Below are 21,317 nucleotides of genomic sequence, written 5' to 3' on the forward strand. Positions count from 1 at the left end.
TGACGTGAAAAAAAAAGGCTCACCCCGGAGTTGCTGGCAGCAGGTGGGGCTGTCGGCTGGCCGACTGTCGCCAGCGGCGCCATTGCTGGTCTTGGGTACGTCGGCACCGGGAGACAGAGGAGCCGGGGCCAGCATGGCCCGCTCGCCGTCGGCGGCCTCGTCCCGCTCCCTGGTGGGAAGCGACTGGGGGAAGCCGAACATCAGCAGGGCCGAGCAGAAGAGTAAGGCACTGCACAGGAGGAAGCCCGCCCACCAGGCGCCGATCCAGCGCGGGTCTTCCGGGGTGATGCCCAGCTTTTCTGTCGGCACGAGCGGCACCGGGTCACATGGGGCTGCGCCATCGCGCGTGCGCCATGAGGGCACTCACCTGTGTCGATGAAGATGGCGTCCACGTAGAATTTGGTGCAGACGGAGCCCAGGATGAAGCCGCAGGCGGGCCCGAAGACCAGTGTAGAAAAGAGGATTCCTGCACGCAAAAAGAGCCCACACATCAATTTGAAAGCAGACATTTTAGCACCTCTGCTAGCTTAACGCTGACACAAAACATTGACGCGTTAACAAAATGAGCAAAATTGATTCGTTTTAGCTCTTATTACCATAAAGGCTGTTTTTTTATTATTATTTTTTTTATTCAGTGAGCACAAAATGAATGAATTAACAACTACTTGATGAGATTATCCAGCCCGGACTTTTTGTCTCATCTTGGCGTGCAGTTGAAACTTGTGGCAAATTTAGCAGCAACGCGTCCACAGTAATGACACAAAAAAAACCCAAAGGCCTCTTCCTTTTAGCTAACCATTCCGGTTTCAGAAGGGGAAGAGAAGCATCACCACACGTTCGAGAGCGCCAAGTTGGCGTGTGACTCGACCGAACGCTTTCTTAGCAAGCGGATGTTACCGTGGCGTAGCAACACACACACACACACACACACACACACACACACACACACACACACACACACACACACACACACATCCTTGTTAACCTCCCTCTGCAGGACCCAACTTAGTTTACCGAGTTCTGGGGTCCACCCTTTCTAGTGGTCCAAGAACTATGAAAAAAATCAGGCAAGTCCCAAAAAAAATCTTGTTACTAAAAATCACTTTCAATAAACACAATTTGAAACTTTTTTTTTCATGTCAGTTTTTCAGTCATATCTGGGGCCTGTTTCTAACATTCCGGCTTTGCGGGGTCCACCTTTACACACATGAGATTTTTAGTCAGTTATGGGGATCGCTTTTAATATTTCAACCTTATGAGGTCTACCTATACACACATTATTTTTTTAGCCAGTTATGGAGCTTGCTGTTAAGATTTAAGACTTGTTAGGTCTGCCTTTATAAAGAGGATCTATCAAGTTCAACCCCAACCCTAATCTAACCCAAACATGCATTTGTGTGGACTTAATCATTTGAGAAAACCTAAAAATTTTGTTAGTGTTATTAATACTTTCATCTGGCTAAATATACTAGATATACATTGAAATGTGCATTCTAAAATACATTCTGAAGTCTTTATTCAGATTCTGGTCCATTTTCCTTGGTCACAGTCTTAATATTCTTCAATTTGTTCAGTCATATTGGTACATTTTAAAATATTTAAATTCTGCATTTTAGCTAACTATAAAGTACACAGGATTTACAAGTAATAATTGTCTTGAGTCAAAATTTTAAATGGACACATTACAAATGTAGCCAATGAATAAAGGAACTTATTTAATCTAACATTTACGAACAGGAGAAGTGGAGCATAAAAAAAATCACAAACAAATAGTGAACAAATGGTGAAACAGGACCAGCCATGTGTTTCTATCTCTGTTAAGGGAAGCTGTTTCACTCATATTTTCTCCTCATGGTGGTTATTCTCTTTTTGACAAAGTACTTAACAGCTCGGTGCTTGTGGTTCTGCAGCAATGCATCTCTCGCAGTCAAGCTTACCAGGAACCTGATTTGTCAATATATACTTCCTTGAATGTTTATTTACTGCAGCACATTCCTCTGGGGTCCAGCTTCTTTTCACAACTTTTCCGTTACCTAAGGGCATAGGAAGAGCACTTTTTAGTTTACAACTTAATTAGAACAAAATTGCATAAAGAATACATTCACTTTATGTACAATTATCCGACAATATAATTCAAATGAGATATTTTATAACGTCAACTATCTTTGTCAACAGTGATGAGCCTACAATAGACATAAGTAAATCAGTTAATATCTGAGATATTAATCCGGTCATTTAAGTTGCTAGGTGGTCTTCAGTGTCAGCTGTTTTGATATTAACAAAATTAAAAATAGATGCACAAAAGGGTAACATTAGAATGCCCCCAGTTTTGGTGGTGGGGGAAAGAGGTCTCTCATTTTCTTGACTACTTTTAAGCAGTTTTGCATTTGACCAGAATGTCACTGCTGGTAGATGAAGCAATTCCTGGACCCTACAGAGGTTGCACAGGCAGTCAAACTCCACCATGGCAGCACATTGGGATGCACCATTTCTCTGACAAAACCATTAAGAACAGATACAAGTTGTTGCAAAATCAGGGAAAATAAAAAATAAAAATCAGAGAAAAACTTTTTTCAGACAGTGTTTTACATGTATGGGGAATTTGCTTTGATAACGTGCTACACATGGACAAACAAAGATGATAAAAGTAAATTTGGAAATATATAGTGTGTAAAAAATTAAATGCAAGCTGTATAAGAATGGTATCTGCCTTGGTGTGACAATGTGTGAATTTGCATATTCACTAATAGGTTAATCTAGAGCAATTTTTCTTTCTCTCTTTTGAGGTAAATGTGTCATGTATACATTACCCCTATTTAAAAATAGATGTAAACAAACATCTCACATATAATCAAGGTTAGCAATGACCTGTAACTCACATGAGAAAGGATGGGTCAATTTTCATTTTATGACAAAATTCAAAAGTTTAGACCTTACATGTCTAAGAAAAAAAGTCAAGTGGTGTTTAATATATCTTGCTTGGGTCATCTAAATCTTAGTAAGCAGCATATGTGAGGATAATTAGATACTGATACAGTAGTAACAATTGGGCAATTTAAAAGCAACTGTGATAAAGTTATATATTGAAAAGGATTACTCTAAACTCACCTCCCTTTTTGGCAGACTTTTCATTACTTGGGCCACGAGATGCGGAGGTACAAGAGGTCACTTCTATCACTTCTGGGATCAGCCCATCTGAAATGACGATTTTTAAGTACAGAAAAAAAACACAGTATAGCAATATTCTAAAACAAAAATTAACTGCACCTGTATAAGAATGCTTGGTCAAATTTAATATACTCTTGTTTTGAGCAGATTGATTTGCAGAGGTACAGAGCAGTCCTTTTGGGAATCATTGTCAGTATCATCACTGTCTGAGTAGTCCACTTTGAGAAACTCCTTTGATAATTGATAGCTCTATGGAGGGAATTAAAAGAAATGTGTTGTTAGTTTCTGCAAGATACTCTTATATGCTGTATTAATATAAAGACTAGAATTTCTTTGCTCAAAATAATTAAAATTTCTGTCCAATATCTTAACTGGTAGACGACCGGTGCTGTACACATCCTCTGAAATATGCCAAAACCTTATATCACAGGAAATTTTACATATAAAACATGGAAAAGGCTCCAAAATTTACAACAAAGAAGCCACAAGAAACCATATTTCAGAAATCTGTTATGTGTGTGTGAATGATTGGCTTGGTTGGAATAACCATGACAACCTTAGATCCATACGGAGGGCCCCACAAGTAGCCATCAGAAATCTGTTATGTGTGTGTGAATGATTGGCTTGGTTGGACACCCATGGGCGCATGTTTCAACAATCCATCTATAGGTGTGTGTGCCACTGGTTCGTTTGGGCTCTATGAGGAGAACCACTAAAACCGTGTGATCCAATGGTTGGCTGAATGCTGTTTAAGGTACCTTCTGACTAAAGAACAGCTTTCCAACTAAAAGCTGTAAACTAAGAGAACAAGAAAAGGTCTACAAAGTTTATTTCTTACAACAAAGTCGCACTGAATGTTACCTGTTGGCTGGCATCTTGTTTGATGTTATCATCAGGGTCAGAGTCCTGCCAAGTTCTGGCTGGTTCAGGCAGCGCACCATCAACAGGAGCCTGAGAGCCTGTCACCTGGAATTAAAACCACAAATAACTTACCAACATCATACAGACACCACAAATGACAGACTCAAGACCTGTATAGTTAAATCATGTGAAGTTAGTCCCCGAAACCAAACAAGCTTTTCTAACTAAAGTGTTCCAGTCAGTTCTGGATGTCTAATCAGGTCCTATAACAGCATCTTTATGGATGTAGTGGAGCATCCTTCAGCATGACACTTTAGCCGTTTAGCTGTTGAGGATGTGTGGAACTATAGCTGTAATATAATCAGCCTCCATAATGTCCATAACCAAAATATGATCTAAAAACATGAGACAACCTTCGATCCATACGGAGGGCCCCACAAGTAGCCATCAGAAATCTGTTATTATGTGTGTGTGAATGATTGGCTTGGTTGGAATAACCAAGACAACTTTCGATCCATGCGGAGGGCCCCACAAGTAGCCATCAGAAATCTTTTATGTGTGTGTGAATGATTGGCTTGGTTGGACACCCATGGGCGCATGTTTCAAATATCCATGTATAGGTGTGTGTGCCACTGGTTCGTTTGGGCTCTATGAGGAGAACCACTAAAACCGTGTGATCCAATGGTTGGCTGAATGCTGTTTAAGGTACCTTCTGACTAAAGAACAGCTTTCCAACTAAAAACTGTAAACTAAGAGAACAAGAAAAGGTCTACAAAGTTTATTTCTTACAACAAAGTCTAACTGAATGTTACCTGTTGGCTGGCATCTTGTTTGATGTTATCATCAGGGTCAGAGTCCTGCCAAGTTCTGGCTGGTTCAGGCAGAGCACCGTCAACAGGAGCCTGAGAGCCTGTCACCTGGAATTAAAACCACAAATAACTTACCAACATCATACAGACACCACAAATGACAGACTCAAGACCTGTATAGTTAAATCATGTGAAGTTAGTCCCCAAAACCAAACAAGCTTTTCTAACTAAAGTGTTCCAGTCAGACCTGATGTCTAATCAGGTCCTATAACAGCATCTTTATGGATGTAGTGGAGCATCCTTCAGCATGACACTTTAGCCGTTTAGCTGTTGAGGATGTGTGGAACTATAGCTGTAATATAATCAGCCTCCATAATGTCCATAACCAAAATATGATCTAAAAACATGAGGCAACCTTCGATCCATACGGAGGGCCCCACAAGTACCCATCAGAAATCTGTTATTGTGTGTGTGTGAATGATTTGTTTGGTTGGAATAACCAAGACAACTTTAGATCCATACGGAGGGCCCCACAAGTAGCCATCAGAAATCTGTTATGTGTGTGTGTGAATGATTGGCTTGGTTGGACACCCATGGGCGCATGTTTCAACAATCCTTCTATAGGTGTGTGTGCCACTGGTTCGTTTGGGCTCTATGAGGAGAACCACTAAAACCGTGTGATCCAATGGTTGGCTGAATGCTGTTTAAGGTACCTTCTGACTAAAGAACAGCTTTCCAACTAAAAGCTGTAAACTAAGAGAACAAGAAAAGGTCTACAAAGTTTATTTCTTACAACAAAGTCTAACTGAATGTTACCTGTTGGCTGGCATCTTGTTTGATGTTATCATCAGGGTCAGAGTCCTGCCAAGTTCTGGCTGGTTCAGGCAGCGCACCGTCAACAGGAGCCTGAGAGCCTGTCACCTGGAATTAAAACCACAAATAACTTACCAACATCATACAGACACCACAAATGACAGACTCAAGACCTGTATAGTTAAATCATGTGAAGTTAGTCCCCAAAACCAAACAAGCTTTTCTAACTAAAGTGTTCCAGTCAGTTCTGGATGTCTAATCAGGTCCTATAACAGCATCTTTATGGATGTAGTGGAGCATCCTTGAGCATGACACTTTAGCCGTTTAACTGTTGAGGATGTGTGGAACTATAGCTGTAATATAATCAGCCTCCATAATGTCCATAACCAAAATATGATCTAAAAACATGAGACAACCTTCGATCCATACGGAGGGCCCCACAAGTAGCTATCAGAAATCTGTTATTATGTGTGTGTGAATGATTGGCTTGGTTGGAATAACCAAGACAACTTTAGATCCATACGGAGGGCCCCACAAGTAGCCATCAGAAATCTGTTATTATGTGTGTGTGAATGATTGGCTTGGTTGGAATAACCAAGACAACTTTCGATCCATGCGGAGGGCCCCACAAGTAGCCATCAGAAATCTGTTATGTGTGTGTGAATGATTGGCTTGGTTGGACACCCATGGGCGCATGTTTCAAATATCCATGTATAGGTGTGTGTGCCACTGGTTCGTTTGGGCTCTATGAGGAGAACCACTAAAACCGTGTGATCCAATGGTTGGCTGAATGCTGTTTAAGGTACCTTCTGACTAAAGAACAGCTTTCCAACTAAAAACTGTAAACTAAGAGAACAAGAAAAGGTCTACAAAGTTTATTTCTTACAACAAAGTCTAACTGAATGTTACCTGTTGGCTGGCATCTTGTTTGATGTTATCATCAGGGTCAGAGTCCTGCCAAGTTCTGGCTGGTTCAGGCAGAGCACCGTCAACAGGAGCCTGAGAGCCTGTCACCTGGAATTAAAACCACAAATAACTTACCAACATCATACAGACACCACAAATGACAGACTCAAGACCTGTATAGTTAAATCATGTGAAGATAGTCCCCAAAACCAAACAAGCTTTTCTAACTAAAGTGTTCCAGTCAGACCTGATGTCTAATCAGGTCCTATAACAGCATCTTTATGGATGTAGTGGAGCATCCTTCAGCATGACACTTTAGCCGTTTAGCTGTTGAGGATGTGTGGAACTATAGCTGTAATATAATCAGCCTCCATAATGTCCATAACCAAAATATGATCTAAAAACATGAGGCAACCTTTGATCCATACGGAGGGCCCCACAAGTAGCCATCAGAAATCTGTTATTGTGTGTGTGTGAATGATTGGCTTGGTTGGAATAACCAAGACAACTTTAGATCCATACGGAGGGCCCCACAAGTAGCCATCAGAAATCTGTTATGTGTGTGTGAATGATTGGCTTGGTTGGACACCCATGGGCGCATGTTTCAACAATCCTTCTATAGGTGTGTGTGCCACTGGTTTGTTTGGGCTCTATGAGGAGAACCACTAAAACCGTGTGATCCAATGGTTGGCTGAATGCTGTTTAAGGTACCTTCTGACTAAAGAACAGCTTTCCAACTAAAAGCTGTAAACTAAGAGAACAAGAAAAGGTCTACAAAGTTTATTTCTTACAACAAAGTCTAACTGAATGTTACCTGTTGGCTGGCATCTTGTTTGATGTTATCATCAGGGTCAGAGTCCTGCCAAGTTCTGGCTGGTTCAGGCAGCGCACCGTCAACAGGAGCCTGAGAGCCTGTCACCTGGAATTAAAACCACAAATAACTTACCAACATCATACAGACACCACAAATGACAGACTCGAGACCTGTATAGTTAAATCATGTGAAGTTAGTCCCCAAAACCAAACAAGCTTTTCTAACTAAAGTGTTCCAGTCAGCCCTGATGTCTAATCAGGTCCTATAACAGCATTTTTATGGATGTAGTGGAGCATCCTTCAGCATGACACTTTAGCCGTTTTGCTGTTGAGGATGTGTGGAACTATAGCTGTAATATAATCAGCCTCCATAATGTCCATAACCAAAATATGATCTAAAAACATGAGACAACTTTCGATCCATACGGAGGGCCCCACAAGTAGCCATCAGAAATCTGTTATTGTGTGTGTGTGAATGATTGGCTTGGTTGGAATAACCAAGACAACTTTAGATCCATACGGAGGGCCCCACAAGTAGCCATCAGAAATCTGTTATGTGTGTGTGAATGATTGGCTTGGTTGGACACCCATGGGCGCATGTTTCAACAATCCTTGTATAGGTGTGTGTGTGCCACTGGTTCGTTTGGGCTCTATGAGGAGAACCACTAAAACCATGTGATCCAATGGTTGGCTGAATGCTGTTTAAGGTACCTTCTGACTAAAGAACAGCTTTCCAACTAAAAGCTGTAAACTAAGAGAACAAGAAAAGGTCTACAAAGTTTATTTCTTACAACAAAGTCTAACTGAATGTTACCTGTTGGCTGGCATCTTGTTTGATGTTATCATCAGGGTCAGAATCCTGCCAAGTTCTGGCTGGTTCAGGCAGAGCACCGTCAACAGGAGCCTGAGAGCCTGTCACCTGGAATTAAAACCACAAATAACTTACCAACATCATACAGACACCACAAATGACAGACTCAAGACCTGTATAGTTAAATCATGTGAAGTTAGTCCCCAAAACCAAACAAGCTTTTCTAACTAAAGTGTTCCAGTCAGACCTGATGTCTAATCAGGTCCTATAACAGCATCTTTATGGATGTAGTGGAGCATCCTTCAGCATGACATTTTAGCCGTTTTGCTGTTGAGGATGTGTAGAACTATAGCTGTAATATAATCAGCCTCCATAATGTCCATAACCAAAATATGATCTAAAAACATGAGACAACTTTTGATCCATACGGAGGGCCCCACAAGTAGCCATCAGAAATCTGTTAGTGTGTGTGTGAATGATTGGCTTGGTTGGAATAACCAAGACAACTTTAGATCCATACGGAGGGCCCCACAAGTAGCCATCAGAAATCTGTTATGTGTGTGTGAATGATTGGCTTGGTTGGACACCCATGGGCGCATGTTTCAACAATCCTTCTATAGGTGTGTGTGCCACTGGTTCGTTTGGGCTCTATGAGGAGAACCACTAAAACCGTGTGATCCAATGGTTGGCTGAATGCTGTTTAAGGTACCTTCTGACTAAAGAACAGCTTTCCAACTAAAAGCTGTAAACTAAGAGAACAAGAAAAGGTCTACAAAGTTTATTTCTTACAACAAAGTCTAACTGAATGTTACCTGTTGGCTGGCATCTTGTTTGATGTTATCATCAGGGTCAGAGTCCTGCCAAGTTCTGGCTGGTTCAGGCAGCGCACCGTCAACAGGAGCCTGAGAGCCTGTCACCTGGAATTAAAACCACAAATAACTTACCAACATCATACAGACACCACAAATGACAGACTCGAGACCTGTATAGTTAAATCATGTGAAGTTAGTCCCCAAAACCAAACAAGCTTTTCTAACTAAAGTGTTCCAGTCAGCCCTGATGTCTAATCAGGTCCTATAACAGCATCTTTATGGATGTAGTGGAGCATCCTTCAGCATGACACTTTAGCCGTTTTGCTGTTGAGGATGTGTGGAACTATAGCTGTAATATAATCAGCCTCCATAATGTCCATAACCAAAATATGATCTAAAAACATGAGACAACTTTCGATCCATACGGAGGGCCCCACAAGTAGCCATCAGAAATCTGTTATTGTGTGTGTGTGAATGATTGGCTTGGTTGGAATAACCAAGACAACTTTAGATCCATACGGAGGGCCCCACAAGTAGCCATCAGAAATCTGTTATGTGTGTGTGAATGATTGGCTTGGTTGGACACCCATGGGCGCATGTTTCAACAATCCTTGTATAGGTGTGTGTGTGCCACTGGTTCGTTTGGGCTCTATGAGGAGAACCACTAAAACCATGTGATCCAATGGTTGGCTGAATGCTGTTTAAGGTACCTTCTGACTAAAGAACAGCTTTCCAACTAAAAGCTGTAAACTAAGAGAACAAGAAAAGGTCTACAAAGTTTATTTCTTACAACAAAGTCTAACTGAATGTTACCTGTTGGCTGGCATCTTGTTTGATGTTATCATCAGGGTCAGAATCCTGCCAAGTTCTGGCTGGTTCAGGCAGAGCACCGTCAACAGGAGCCTGAGAGCCTGTCACCTGGAATTAAAACCACAAATAACTTACCAACATCATACAGACACCACAAATGACAGACTCAAGACCTGTATAGTTAAATCATGTGAAGTTAGTCCCCAAAACCAAACAAGCTTTTCTAACTAAAGTGTTCCAGTCAGACCTGATGTCTAATCAGGTCCTATAACAGCATCTTTATGGATGTAGTGGAGCATCCTTCAGCATGACATTTTAGCCGTTTTGCTGTTGAGGATGTGTGGAACTATAGCTGTAATATAATCAGCCTCCATAATGTCCATAACCAAAATATGATCTAAAAACATGAGACAACTTTTGATCCATACGGAGGGCCCCACAAGTAGCCATCAGAAATCTGTTAGTGTGTGTGTGAATGATTGGCTTGGTTGGAATAACCAAGACAACTTTAGATCCATACGGAGGGCCCCACAAGTAGCCATCAGAAATCTGTTATTATGTGTGTGTGAATGATTGGCTTGGTTGGAATAACCAAGACAACTTTAGATCCATACGGAGGGCCCCACAAGTAGCCATCAGAAATCTGTTATGTGTGTGTGAATGATTGGCTTGGTTGGACACCCATGGGCGCATGTTTCAACAATCCTTCTATAGGTGTGTGTGCCACTGGTTCGTTTGGGCTCTATGAGGAGAACCACTAAAACCGTGTGATCCAATGGTTGGCTGAATGCTGTTTAAGGTACCTTCTGACTAAAGAACAGCTTTCCAACTAAAAGCTGTAAACTAAGAGAACAAGAAAAGGTCTACAAAGTTTATTTCTTACAACAAAGTCTAACTGAATGTTACCTGTTGGCTGGCATCTTGTTTGATGTTATCATCAGGGCCAGAGTCCTGCCAAGTTCTGGCTGGTTCAGGCAGCGCACCGTCAACAGGAGCCTGAGAGCCTGTCACCTGGAATCAAAACCACAAATAACTTACCAACATCATACTGAGAGTAATTTAAATAAAAGAGACAAAAATCTTCCTTTTTTTAATAACAAATTAATATTCCAACTTGCATACTTGATCTTACTGACTTACTTTTTCACGCCATGGCCATTTAGAATCACCATAGTTGTAATCGATTTCAGTTCCCATTTCTATGTTTTTGATGGCAAAAAGGCACAAATGGGGCTCGTCATTTACTATTTTTTTCATGGTGCAGTTTGGAGACTTGTGGTTGTCATTCACTAATCTTCCAAGAGAGCCATCCTCTGTTGATGCATCAATACTAGGAAAGAAAAAACAGAAATCAAACATTTTGTATCATATAACTAGTTTTTTAGTCAAATAAAAGTTGGCTTACAGAAATAAAAACTTGCAACATTTCAAAAGAAAAGTTGAGAGGGAAACAATGTCTTTTTGAACGTCATAGCACTAAATAAAAAAAATTGTTAATGCCACAATCCTGATGTGTTATTGAAATATTGCTTCTGAGTGACTCACTAATTTAGGGTATTTTATTCCAGTCTCTTTCTAGAGTTCATAATTATTGTATAGAAAATATTTGGATATACATACCACCAGTAATGATTCTGCCATTCAAAGTCAAAGAGAAATGTACTCTCCTTTTCAGAGTACTTGCTTGTTTGGCATTTTTCTGCTGACAGAAGTTGACCCCTGTATTCTAAGATGAACTCTCCTTGTTCAAAGTGCTGGGTAGCAAACACACCTCTTCCTGCAAGGACATTTTATATAAAACCATTGGTTATGAGAAAATATTTCTTTAAGATACACCTTTAACCAAATAATTGTGGTGTTATCTTACAATTTTAATACTAAGTTCTCGCTTAGAAACAGAAATACAACAACCAATCTGAATTTGATTGTTTTTTGTGTTGTTTTATAAAATAAATAAATATATACTTAATGGATAAATGGTCTAAAAATGAGTTTATTACCTTTTTGATCATCAATAAATCTTTCCACTAGTCCAGGTTTGTCCTTTGAGGATTAAATGTAAAAGGCTGCTTCATCAGCAGGCTTTTTTCTTGCTTTCCTTTTGGACATTTCTGGCTCTAAAAAATAATTCAAAACATGGCAGAGAGAACTTTAACAAGCACTCTATATTAATTTTAAAAGATTTGTAATCATCCACTGTATAAAGACTGAAGGAATAAGCCTGGCCTGAGAACTAACAGGACAAGAGTGATTAAAGAAAGAATATTTTTCAGAAAATACTGATGTATTAATGAAAATGTTTGTCGGTTTGAAGCTGAGCTTTGTTACTTTTAACTAGTCACAGTTCCAACCAGGTGCTGCATCCAAAGAAAAGTTATTTCAATAGTTTTACCAGTATAATTCGTTATACTTTTCAGGAGCTACCAACTCGTTTTTATTATGTTTGTGTTTGAAAAGTGAACGTAGCATCCTGATTAGCGGTAGCTAATTAGCCAATAAGCTAGTTTCCGGATAGTTTTATTGCGTCAGAATGCTTGTGTTATTTAAAGAAAGCATTCTTACATGATAGAAAACCACCGAGAAATACAGAAGACATGCAGATATATCATAACACTGAGCTTTACCACGTGTTTGACGAGTTTTGAAGTGGTTTCGGCAATTACGGCCAGAGTCCGGTTCTGGGCTTAGCAATTATGAAACATTAGCACATCGAAATCATCCTGAATATAACACGGAGCAATTATACATTCTGTCGTTCGCTTTTACACCATTGTTTTTAAAACCACTGCAAGCTAAGATGAATAACAAGTTAAAAAGCCGGACTGTCTGAGGGGAAAACGTTACGCCATCCGAGTGACAATATACCGAATCCGAAGCCATAATCATTGCATATAAACCCCTCGGGGTCTGGACAAAAAGCATTTCTACATCAGTTTCTTGTACTTAGTATTTACATGCAGTTGATTTACTCACCGTGTATGTTGTGTTTCGTTATGAGCAGCGTGTCTTCGTCGCGGAGCAGTCTCAGTCTGGCGGCGTCACACGTGGCGAAGTGACGTTAAGCTGGTGGTTTTAGCCGCATGAAGCTAACACATGCAATACCTGCTGATTTAACTAATATGTAAACTGATGGTAAAGAATAAATTACTATTTATTTATACCTTTATTTTTATGTTTAGAACATGAAAAATGCACGAGATGCTGATTTAACTAATATGTAAACTGATGGTAAAGAATAAATTACTATTTATTTATACCTTTATTTTTATGTTTAGAACATGAAAAATGCACGAGACAGTTTTTAAAATAAGCCTAATAGAATGAGCGTATTTTTATAAAGCAAGTGTAATGAATATTAAATAACATAGATAAATTGCAATTGTAATGCAGGAATTTTATGTTTACAGTATTATTTTAGCTGCTATGGTTACTAAAATAATAATTACCTGGTTTAAATCTACAGGAAATAGCATTTTATTTTCTTAATCAACACTCGGATCACGAGGTGCCCTGATTGGTTGAATCACACACACTTCCGGTAGTGTGTATACTTGCAATACCACTTGCCATGGTCGGGGGGCCGCTACTGAGCACACACACTTCACACACACAATTCTCAACATTGCGACCATGAGGGGTAAGTGAAAAAAATTCGTGAGGCATGTTGTTAGAGCATTTCAAGCTGTTTTAGAGTGGTTTCCCGAGTGGGGTCCATGATTTTGGACCCCACAACGACACAGGGCCCCACTTTGTTGGTGGGCTCCCTGTCTTCGGACCCCCCATACTAATAAAAACAAGTACACACACACACACACACACACACACACACACACACACACACACACACACACACACACACACACACACACATCCTTGTTAACCTCCCTCTGCAGGACCCAACTTAATTTACCGAGTTCTGGGGTCCACCCTTTCTAGTGGTCCAAGAACTATGAAAAAAATCAGGCAACTCCCAAAAAAAATCTTGTTACTAAAAATCACTTTCAATAAACACAATTTGAAACTTTTTTTTTCATGTCAGTTTTTCAGTCATATCTGGGGCCTGTTTCTAACATTCCGGCTTTGCGGGGTCCACCTTTACACACATGAGATTTTTAGTCAGTTATGGGGATCGCTTTTAATATTTCAACCTTAAGAGGTCTACCTATACACACATTATTTTTTTAGCCAGTTATGGAGCTTGCTGTTAAGATTTAAGACTTGTTAGGTCTGCCTTTATAAAGAGGATCTATCAAGTTCAACCCCAACCCTAATCTAACCCAAACATGCATTTGTGTGGACTTAATCATTTGAGAAAACCTAAAAATTTTGTTAGTGTTATTAATACTTTCATCTGGCTAAATATACTAGATATACATTGAAATGTGCATTCTAAAATACATTCTGAAGTCTTTATTCAGATTCTGGTCCATTTTCCTTGGTCACAGTCTTAATATTCTTCAATTTGTTCAGTCATATTGGTACATTTTAAAATATTTAAATTCTGCATTTTAGCTAACTATAAAGTACACAGGATTTACAAGTAATAATTGTCGAGTCAAAATTTTAAATGGACACATTACAAATGTAGCCAATGAATAAAGGAACTTATTTAATCTAACATTTACGAACAGGAGAAGTGGAGCATAAAAAAAATCACAAACAAATAGTGAACAAATGGTGAAACAGGACCAGCCATGTGTTTCTATCTCTGTTAAGGGAAGCTGTTTCACTCATATTTTCTCCTCATGGTGGTTATTCTCTTTTTGACAAAGTACTTAACAGCTCGGTGCTTGTGGTTCTGCAGCAATGCATCTCTCGCAGTCAAGCTTACCAGGAACCTGATTTGTCAATATATACTTCCTTGAATGTTTATTTACTGCAGCACATTCCTCTGGGGTCCAGCTTCTTTTCACAACTTTTCCGTTACCTAAGGGCATAGGAAGAGCACTTTTTAGTTTACAACTTAATTAGAACAAAATTGCATAAAGAATACATTCACTTTATGTACAATTATCCGACAATATAATTCAAATGAGATATTTTATAACGTCAACTATCTTTGTCAACAGTGATGAGCCTACAATAGACATAAGTAAATCAGTTAATATCTGAGATATTAATCCGGTCATTTAAGTTGCTAGGTGGTCTTCAGTGTCAGCTGTTTTGATATTAACAAAATTAAAAATAGATGCACAAAAGGGTAACATTAGAATGCCCCCAGTTTTGGTGGTGGGGGAAAGAGGTCTCTCATTTTCTTGATTACTTTTAAGCAGTTTTGCATTTGACCAGAATGTCACTGCTGGTAGATGAAGCAATTCCTGGACCCTACAGAGGTTGCACAGGCAGTCAAACTCCACCATGGCAGCACATTGGGATGCACCATTTCTCTGACAAAACCATTAAGAACAGATACAAGTTGTTGCAAAATCAGGGAAAATAAAAAATAAAAATCAGAGAAAAACTTTTTTCAGACAGTGTTTTACATGTATGGGGAATTTGCTTTGATAACGTGCTACACATGGACAAACAAAGATGATAAAAGTAAATTTGGAAATATATAATGTGTAAAAAATTAAATGCAAGCTGTATAAGAATGGTATCTGCCTTGGTGTGACAATGTGTGAATTTGCATATTCACTAATAGGTTAATCTAGAGCAATCTTTCTTTCTCTCTTTTGAGGTAAATGTGTCATGTATACATTACCTCTATTTAAAAATAGATGTAAACAAACATCTCACATATAATCAAGGTTAGCAATGACCTGTAACTCACATGAGAAAGGATGGGTCAATTTTCATTTTATGACAAAATTCAAAAGTTTAGACCTTACATGTCTAAGAAAAAAAGTCAAGTGGTGTTTAATATATCTTGCTTGGGTCATCTAAATCTTAGTAAGCAGCATATGTGAGGATAATTAGATACTGATACAGTAGTAACAATTGGGCAATTTAAAAGCAACTGTGATAAAGTTATATATTGAAAAGGATTACTCTAAACTCACCTCCCTTTTTGGCAGACTTTTCATTACTTGGGCCACGAGATGCGGAGGTACAAGAGGTCACTTCTATCACTTCTGGGATCAGCCCATCTGAAATGATGATTTTTAAGTACAGAAAAAAAACACAGTATAGCAATATTCTAAAACAAAAATTAACTGCACCTGTATAAGAATGCTTGGTCAAATTTAATATACTCTTGTTTTGAGCAGATTGATTTGCAGAGGTACAGAGCAGTCCTTTTGGGAATCATTGTCAGTATCATCACTGTCTGAGTAGTCCACTTTGAGAAACTCCTTTGATAATTGATAGCTCTATGGAGGGAATTAAAAGAAATGTGTTGTTAGTTTCTGCAAGCTACTCTTATATGCTGTATTAATATAAAGACTAGAATTTCTTTGCTCAAAATAATTAAAATTTCTGTCCAATATCTTAACTGGTAGACGACCGGTGCTGTACACATCCTCTGAAATATGCCAAAACCTTATATCACAGGAAATTTTACATATAAAACATGGAAAAGGCTCCAAAATTTACAACAAAGAAGCCACAAGAAACCATATTTCAGAAATCTGTTATGTGTGTGTGAATGATTGGCTTGGTTGGAATAACCATGACAACCTTAGATCCATACGGAGGGCCCCACAAGTAGCCATCAGAAATCTGTTATGTGTGTGTGAATGATTGGCTTGGTTGGACACCCATGGGCGCATGTTTCAACAATCCATCTATAGGTGTGTGTGCCACTGGTTCGTTTGGGCTCTATGAGGAGAACCACTAAAACCGTGTGATCCAATGGTTGGCTGAATGCTGTTTAAGGTACCTTCTGACTAAAGAACAGCTTTCCAAGTAAAAGCTGTAAACTAAGAGAACAAGAAAAGGTCTACAAAGTTTATTTCTTACAACAAAGTCGCACTGAATGTTACCCGTTGGCTGGCATCTTGTTTGATGTTATCATCAGGGTCAGAGTCCTGCCAAGTTCTGGCTGGTTCAGGCAGCGCACCATCAACAGGAGCCTGAGAGCCTGTCACCTGGAATTAAAACCACAAATAACTTACCAACATCATACAGACACCACAAATGACAGACTCAAGACCTGTATAGTTAAATCATGTGAAGTTAGTCCCCGAAACCAAACAAGCTTTTCTAACTAAAGTGTTCCAGTCAGTTCTGGATGTCTAATCAGGTCCTATAACAGCATCTTTATGGATGTAGTGGAGCATCCTTCAGCATGACACTTTAGCCGTTTAGCTGTTGAGGATGTGTGGAACTATAGCTGTAATATAATCAGCCTCCATAATGTCCATAACCAAAATATGATCTAAAAACATGAGACAACCTTCGATCCATACGGAGGGCCCCACAAGTAGCCATCAGAAATCTGTTATTATGTGAGTGTGAATGATTGGCTTGGTTGGAATAACCAAGACAACTTTAGATCCATACGGAGGGCCCCACAAGTAGCCATCACAAATCTGTTATGTGTGTGTGAATGATTGGCTTGGTTGGACACCCATGGGCGCATGTTTCAACAATCCATCTATAGGTGTGTGTGCCACTGGTTCGTTTGGGCTCTATGAGGAGAACCACTAAAACCGTGTGATCCAATGGTTGGCTGAATGCTGTTTAAGGTACCTTCTGACTAAAGAACAGCTTTCCAACTAAAAGCTGTAAACTAAGAGAACAAGAAAAGGTCTACAAAGTTTATTTCTTACAACAAAGTCTAACTGAATGTTACCTGTTGGCTGGCATCTTGTTTGATGTTATCATCAGGGTCAGAGTCCTGCCAAGTTCTGGCTGATTCAGGCAGCGCACCATCAACAGGAGCCTGAGAGCCTGTCACCTGGAATTAAAACCACAAATAACTTACCAACATCATACAGACACCACAAATGACAGACTCAAGACCTGTATAGTTAAATCATGTGAAGTTAGTCCCCAAAACCAAACAAGCTTTTCTAACTAAAGTGTTCCAGTCAGTTCTGGATGTCTAATCAGGTCCTATAACAGCATCTTTATGGATGTAGTGGAGCATCCTTGAGCATGACACTTTAGCCGTTTAACTGTTGAGGATGTGTGGAACTATAGCTGTAATATAATCAGCCTCCATAATGTCCATAACCAAAATATGATCTAAAAACATGAGACAACCTTCGATCCATACGGAGGGCCCCACAAGTAGCTATCAGAAATCTGTTATTATGTGTGTGTGAATGATTGGCTTGGTTGGAATAACCAAGACAACTTTAGATCCATACGGAGGGCCCCACAAGTAGCCATCAGAAATCTGTTATTATGTGTGTGTGAATGATTGGCTTGGTTGGAATAACCAAGACAACTTTCGATCCATGCGGAGGGCCCCACAAGTAGCCATCAGAAATCTTTTATGTGTGTGTGAATGATTGGCTTGGTTGGACACCCATGGGCGCATGTTTCAAATATCCATCTATAGGTGTGTGTGCCACTGGTTCGTTTGGGCTCTATGAGGAGAACCACTAAAACCGTGTGATCCAATGGTTGGCTGAATGCTGTTTAAGGTACCTTCTGACTAAAGAACAGCTTTCCAACTAAAAGCTGTAAACTAAGAGAACAAGAAAAGGTCTACAAAGTTTATTTCTTACAACAAAGTCTAACTGAATGTTACCTGTTGGCTGGCATCTTGTTTGATGTTATTATCAGGGTCAGAGTCCTGCCAAGTTCTGGCTGGTTCAGGCAGCGCACCATCAACGGGAGCCTGAGAGCCTGTCACCTGGAATTAAAACCACAAATAACTTACCAACATCATACAGACACCACAAATGACAGACTCAAGACCTGTATAGTTAAATCATGTGAAGTTAGTCCCCGAAACCAAACAAGCTTTTCTAACTAAAGTGTTCCAGTCAGTTCTGGATGTCTAATCAGGTCCTATAACAGCATCTTTATGGATGTAGTGGAGCATCCTTCAGCATGACACTTTAGCCGTTTAGCTGTTGAGGATGTGTGGAACTATAGCTGTAATATAATCAGCCTCCATAATGTCCATAACCAAAATATGATCTAAAAACATGAGACAACCTTCGATCCATACGGAGGGCCCCACAAGTAGCCATCAGAAATCTGTTATTATGTGAGTGTGAATGATTGGCTTGGTTGGAATAACCAAGACAACTTTAGATCCATACGGAGGGCCCCACAAGTAGCCATCACAAATCTGTTATGTGTGTGTGAATGATTGGCTTGGTTGGACACCCATGGGCGCATGTTTCAACAATCCATCTATAGGTGTGTGTGCCACTGGTTCGTTTGGGCTCTATGAGGAGAACCACTAAAACCGTGTGATCCAATGGTTGGCTGAATGCTGTTTAAGGTACCTTCTGACTAAGGAACAGCTTTCCAACTAAAAGCTGTAAACTAAGAGAACAAGAAAAGGTCTACAAAGTTTATTTCTTACAACAAAGTCTAACTGAATGTTACCTGTTGGCTGGCATCTTGTTTGATGTTATCATCAGGGTCAGAGTCCTGCCAAGTTCTGGCTGATTCAGGCAGCGCACCATCAACAGGAGCCTGAGAGCCTGTCACCTGGAATTAAAACCACAAATAACTTACCAACATCATACAGACACCACAAATGACAGACTCAAGACCTGTATAGTTAAATCATGTGAAGTTAGTCCCCAAAACCAAACAAGCTTTTCTAACTAAAGTGTTCCAGTCAGTTCTGGATGTCTAATCAGGTCCTATAACAGCATCTTTATGGATGTAGTGGAGCATCCTTGAGCATGACACTTTAGCCGTTTAACTGTTGAGGATGTGTGGAACTATAGCTGTAATATAATCAGCCTCCATAATGTCCATAACCAAAATATGATCTAAAAACATGAGACAACCTTCGATCCATACGGAGGGCCCCACAAGTAGCTATCAGAAATCTGTTATTATGTGTGTGTGAATGATTGGCTTGGTTGGAATAACCAAGACAACTTTAGATCCATACGGAGGGCCCCACAAGTAGCCATCAGAAATCTGTTATTATGTGTGTGTGAATGATTGGCTTGGTTGGAATAACCAAGACAACTTTCGATCCATGCGGAGGGCCCCACAAGTAGCCATCAGAAATCTTTTATGTGTGTGTGAATGATTGGCTTGGTTGGACACCCATGGGCGCATGTTTCAAATATCCATCTATAGGTGTGTGTGCCACTGGTTCGTTTGGGCTCTATGAGGAGAACCACTAAAACCGTGTGATCCAATGGTTGGCTGAATGCTGTTTAAGGTACCTTCTGACTAAAGAACAGCTTTCCAACTAAAAGCTGTAAACTAAGAGAACAAGAAAAGGTCTACAAAGTTTATTTCTTACAACAAAGTCTAACTGAATGTTACCTGTTGGCTGGCATCTTGTTTGATGTTATTATCAGGGTCAGAGTCCTGCCAAGTTCTGGCTGGTTCAGGCAGCGCACCATCAACGGGAGCCTGAGAGCCTGTCACCTGGAATTAAAACCACAAATAACTTACCAACATCATACAGACACCACAAATGACAGACTCAAGACCTGTATAGTTAAATCATGTGAAGTTAGTCCCCGAAACCAAACAAGCTTTTCTAACTAAAGTGTTCCAGTCAGTTCTGGATGTCTAATCAGGTCCTATAACAGCATCTTTATGGATGTAGTGGAGCATCCTTCAGCATGACACTTTAGCCGTTTAGCTGTTGAGGATGTGTGGAACTATAGCTGTAATATAATCAGCCTCCATAATGTCCATAACCAAAATATGATCTAAAAACATGAGGCAACCTTTGATCCATACGGAGGGCCCCACAAGTAGCCATCAGAAATCTGTTATTGTGTGTGTGTGAATGATTGGCTTGGTTGGAATAACCAAGACAACTTTAGATCCATACGGAGGGCCCCACAAGTAGCCATCAGAAATCTGTTATGTGTGTGTGAATGATTGGCTTGGTTGGACACCCATGGGCGCATGTTTCAACAATCCTTCTATAGGTGTGTGTGCCACTGGTTCGTTTGGGCTCTATGAGGAGAACCACTAAAACCGTGTGATCCAATGGTTGGCTGAATGCTGTTTAAGGTACCTTCTGACTAAAGAACAGCTTTCCAACTAAAAGCTGTAAACTAAGAGAACAAGAAAAGGTCTACAAAGTTTATTTCTTACAACAAAGTCTAACTGAATGTTACCTGTTGGCTGGCATCTTGTTTGATGTTATCATCAGGGTCAGAGTCCTGCCAAGTTCTGGCTGGTTCAGGCAGCGCACCGTCAACAGGAGCCTGAGAGCCTGTCACCTGGAATTAAAACCACAAATAACTTACCAACATCATACAGACACCACAAATGACAGACTCAAGACCTGTATAGTTAAATCATGTGAAGTTAGTCCCCAAAACCAAACAAGCTTTTCTAACTAAAGTGTTCCAGTCAGACCTGATGTTTAATCAGGTCCTATAACAGCATCTTTATGGATGTAGTGGAGCATCCTTCAGCATGACACTTTAGCCGTTTTGCTGTTGAGGACGTGTGGAA

The 21,317-nt window shown here is 39.9% G+C and overlaps 1 protein-coding gene and 2 long non-coding RNA genes across 6 annotated transcripts in view; all 3 read right to left on the reverse strand.

Moving 5' to 3' along the window:
* Positions 1–21,317, reverse strand: part of slco3a1a (solute carrier organic anion transporter family member 3A1a) — a 38,604-nt gene that overhangs the window by 4,772 nt on the left and 12,515 nt on the right. For both annotated transcript variants that reach the window (XM_068651210.1, XM_049723233.2), the window contains exons 3-4: positions 368–466; positions 24–299 (exon numbers count right to left, since the gene is read on the reverse strand). In XM_068651210.1, coding sequence (XP_068507311.1) covers positions 24–299; positions 368–466 — 375 coding nt within the window. The remainder of the gene's footprint in view (positions 1–23; positions 300–367; positions 467–21,317) is intronic.
* Positions 1,500–4,010, reverse strand: LOC137840405 (uncharacterized). The gene is made up of 2 exons (XR_011087037.1): positions 3,109–4,010; positions 1,500–2,033 (listed from the first exon to the last, which is right to left on the reverse strand). It is a non-coding gene; the product is annotated as an uncharacterized lncRNA (long non-coding RNA).
* Positions 9,805–16,834, reverse strand: LOC137840404 (uncharacterized). 3 transcript variants are annotated; one of them, XR_011087035.1, is made up of 8 exons: positions 16,704–16,828; positions 15,965–16,114; positions 15,806–15,892; positions 12,777–14,730; positions 11,804–11,920; positions 11,424–11,580; positions 10,710–11,133; positions 9,805–9,911 (listed from the first exon to the last, which is right to left on the reverse strand). It is a non-coding gene; the product is annotated as an uncharacterized lncRNA (long non-coding RNA). The 3 variants fall into 3 exon arrangements; XR_011087034.1 differs by having other exon boundaries at positions 15,806–16,114; positions 16,727–16,834; XR_011087033.1 differs by having other exon boundaries at positions 15,806–16,114.

Source organism: Syngnathus scovelli, chromosome 6, assembly GCF_024217435.2.
Source record: "Syngnathus scovelli strain Florida chromosome 6, RoL_Ssco_1.2, whole genome shotgun sequence".
Lineage (NCBI taxonomy): Eukaryota > Metazoa > Chordata > Actinopteri > Syngnathiformes > Syngnathidae > Syngnathus > Syngnathus scovelli.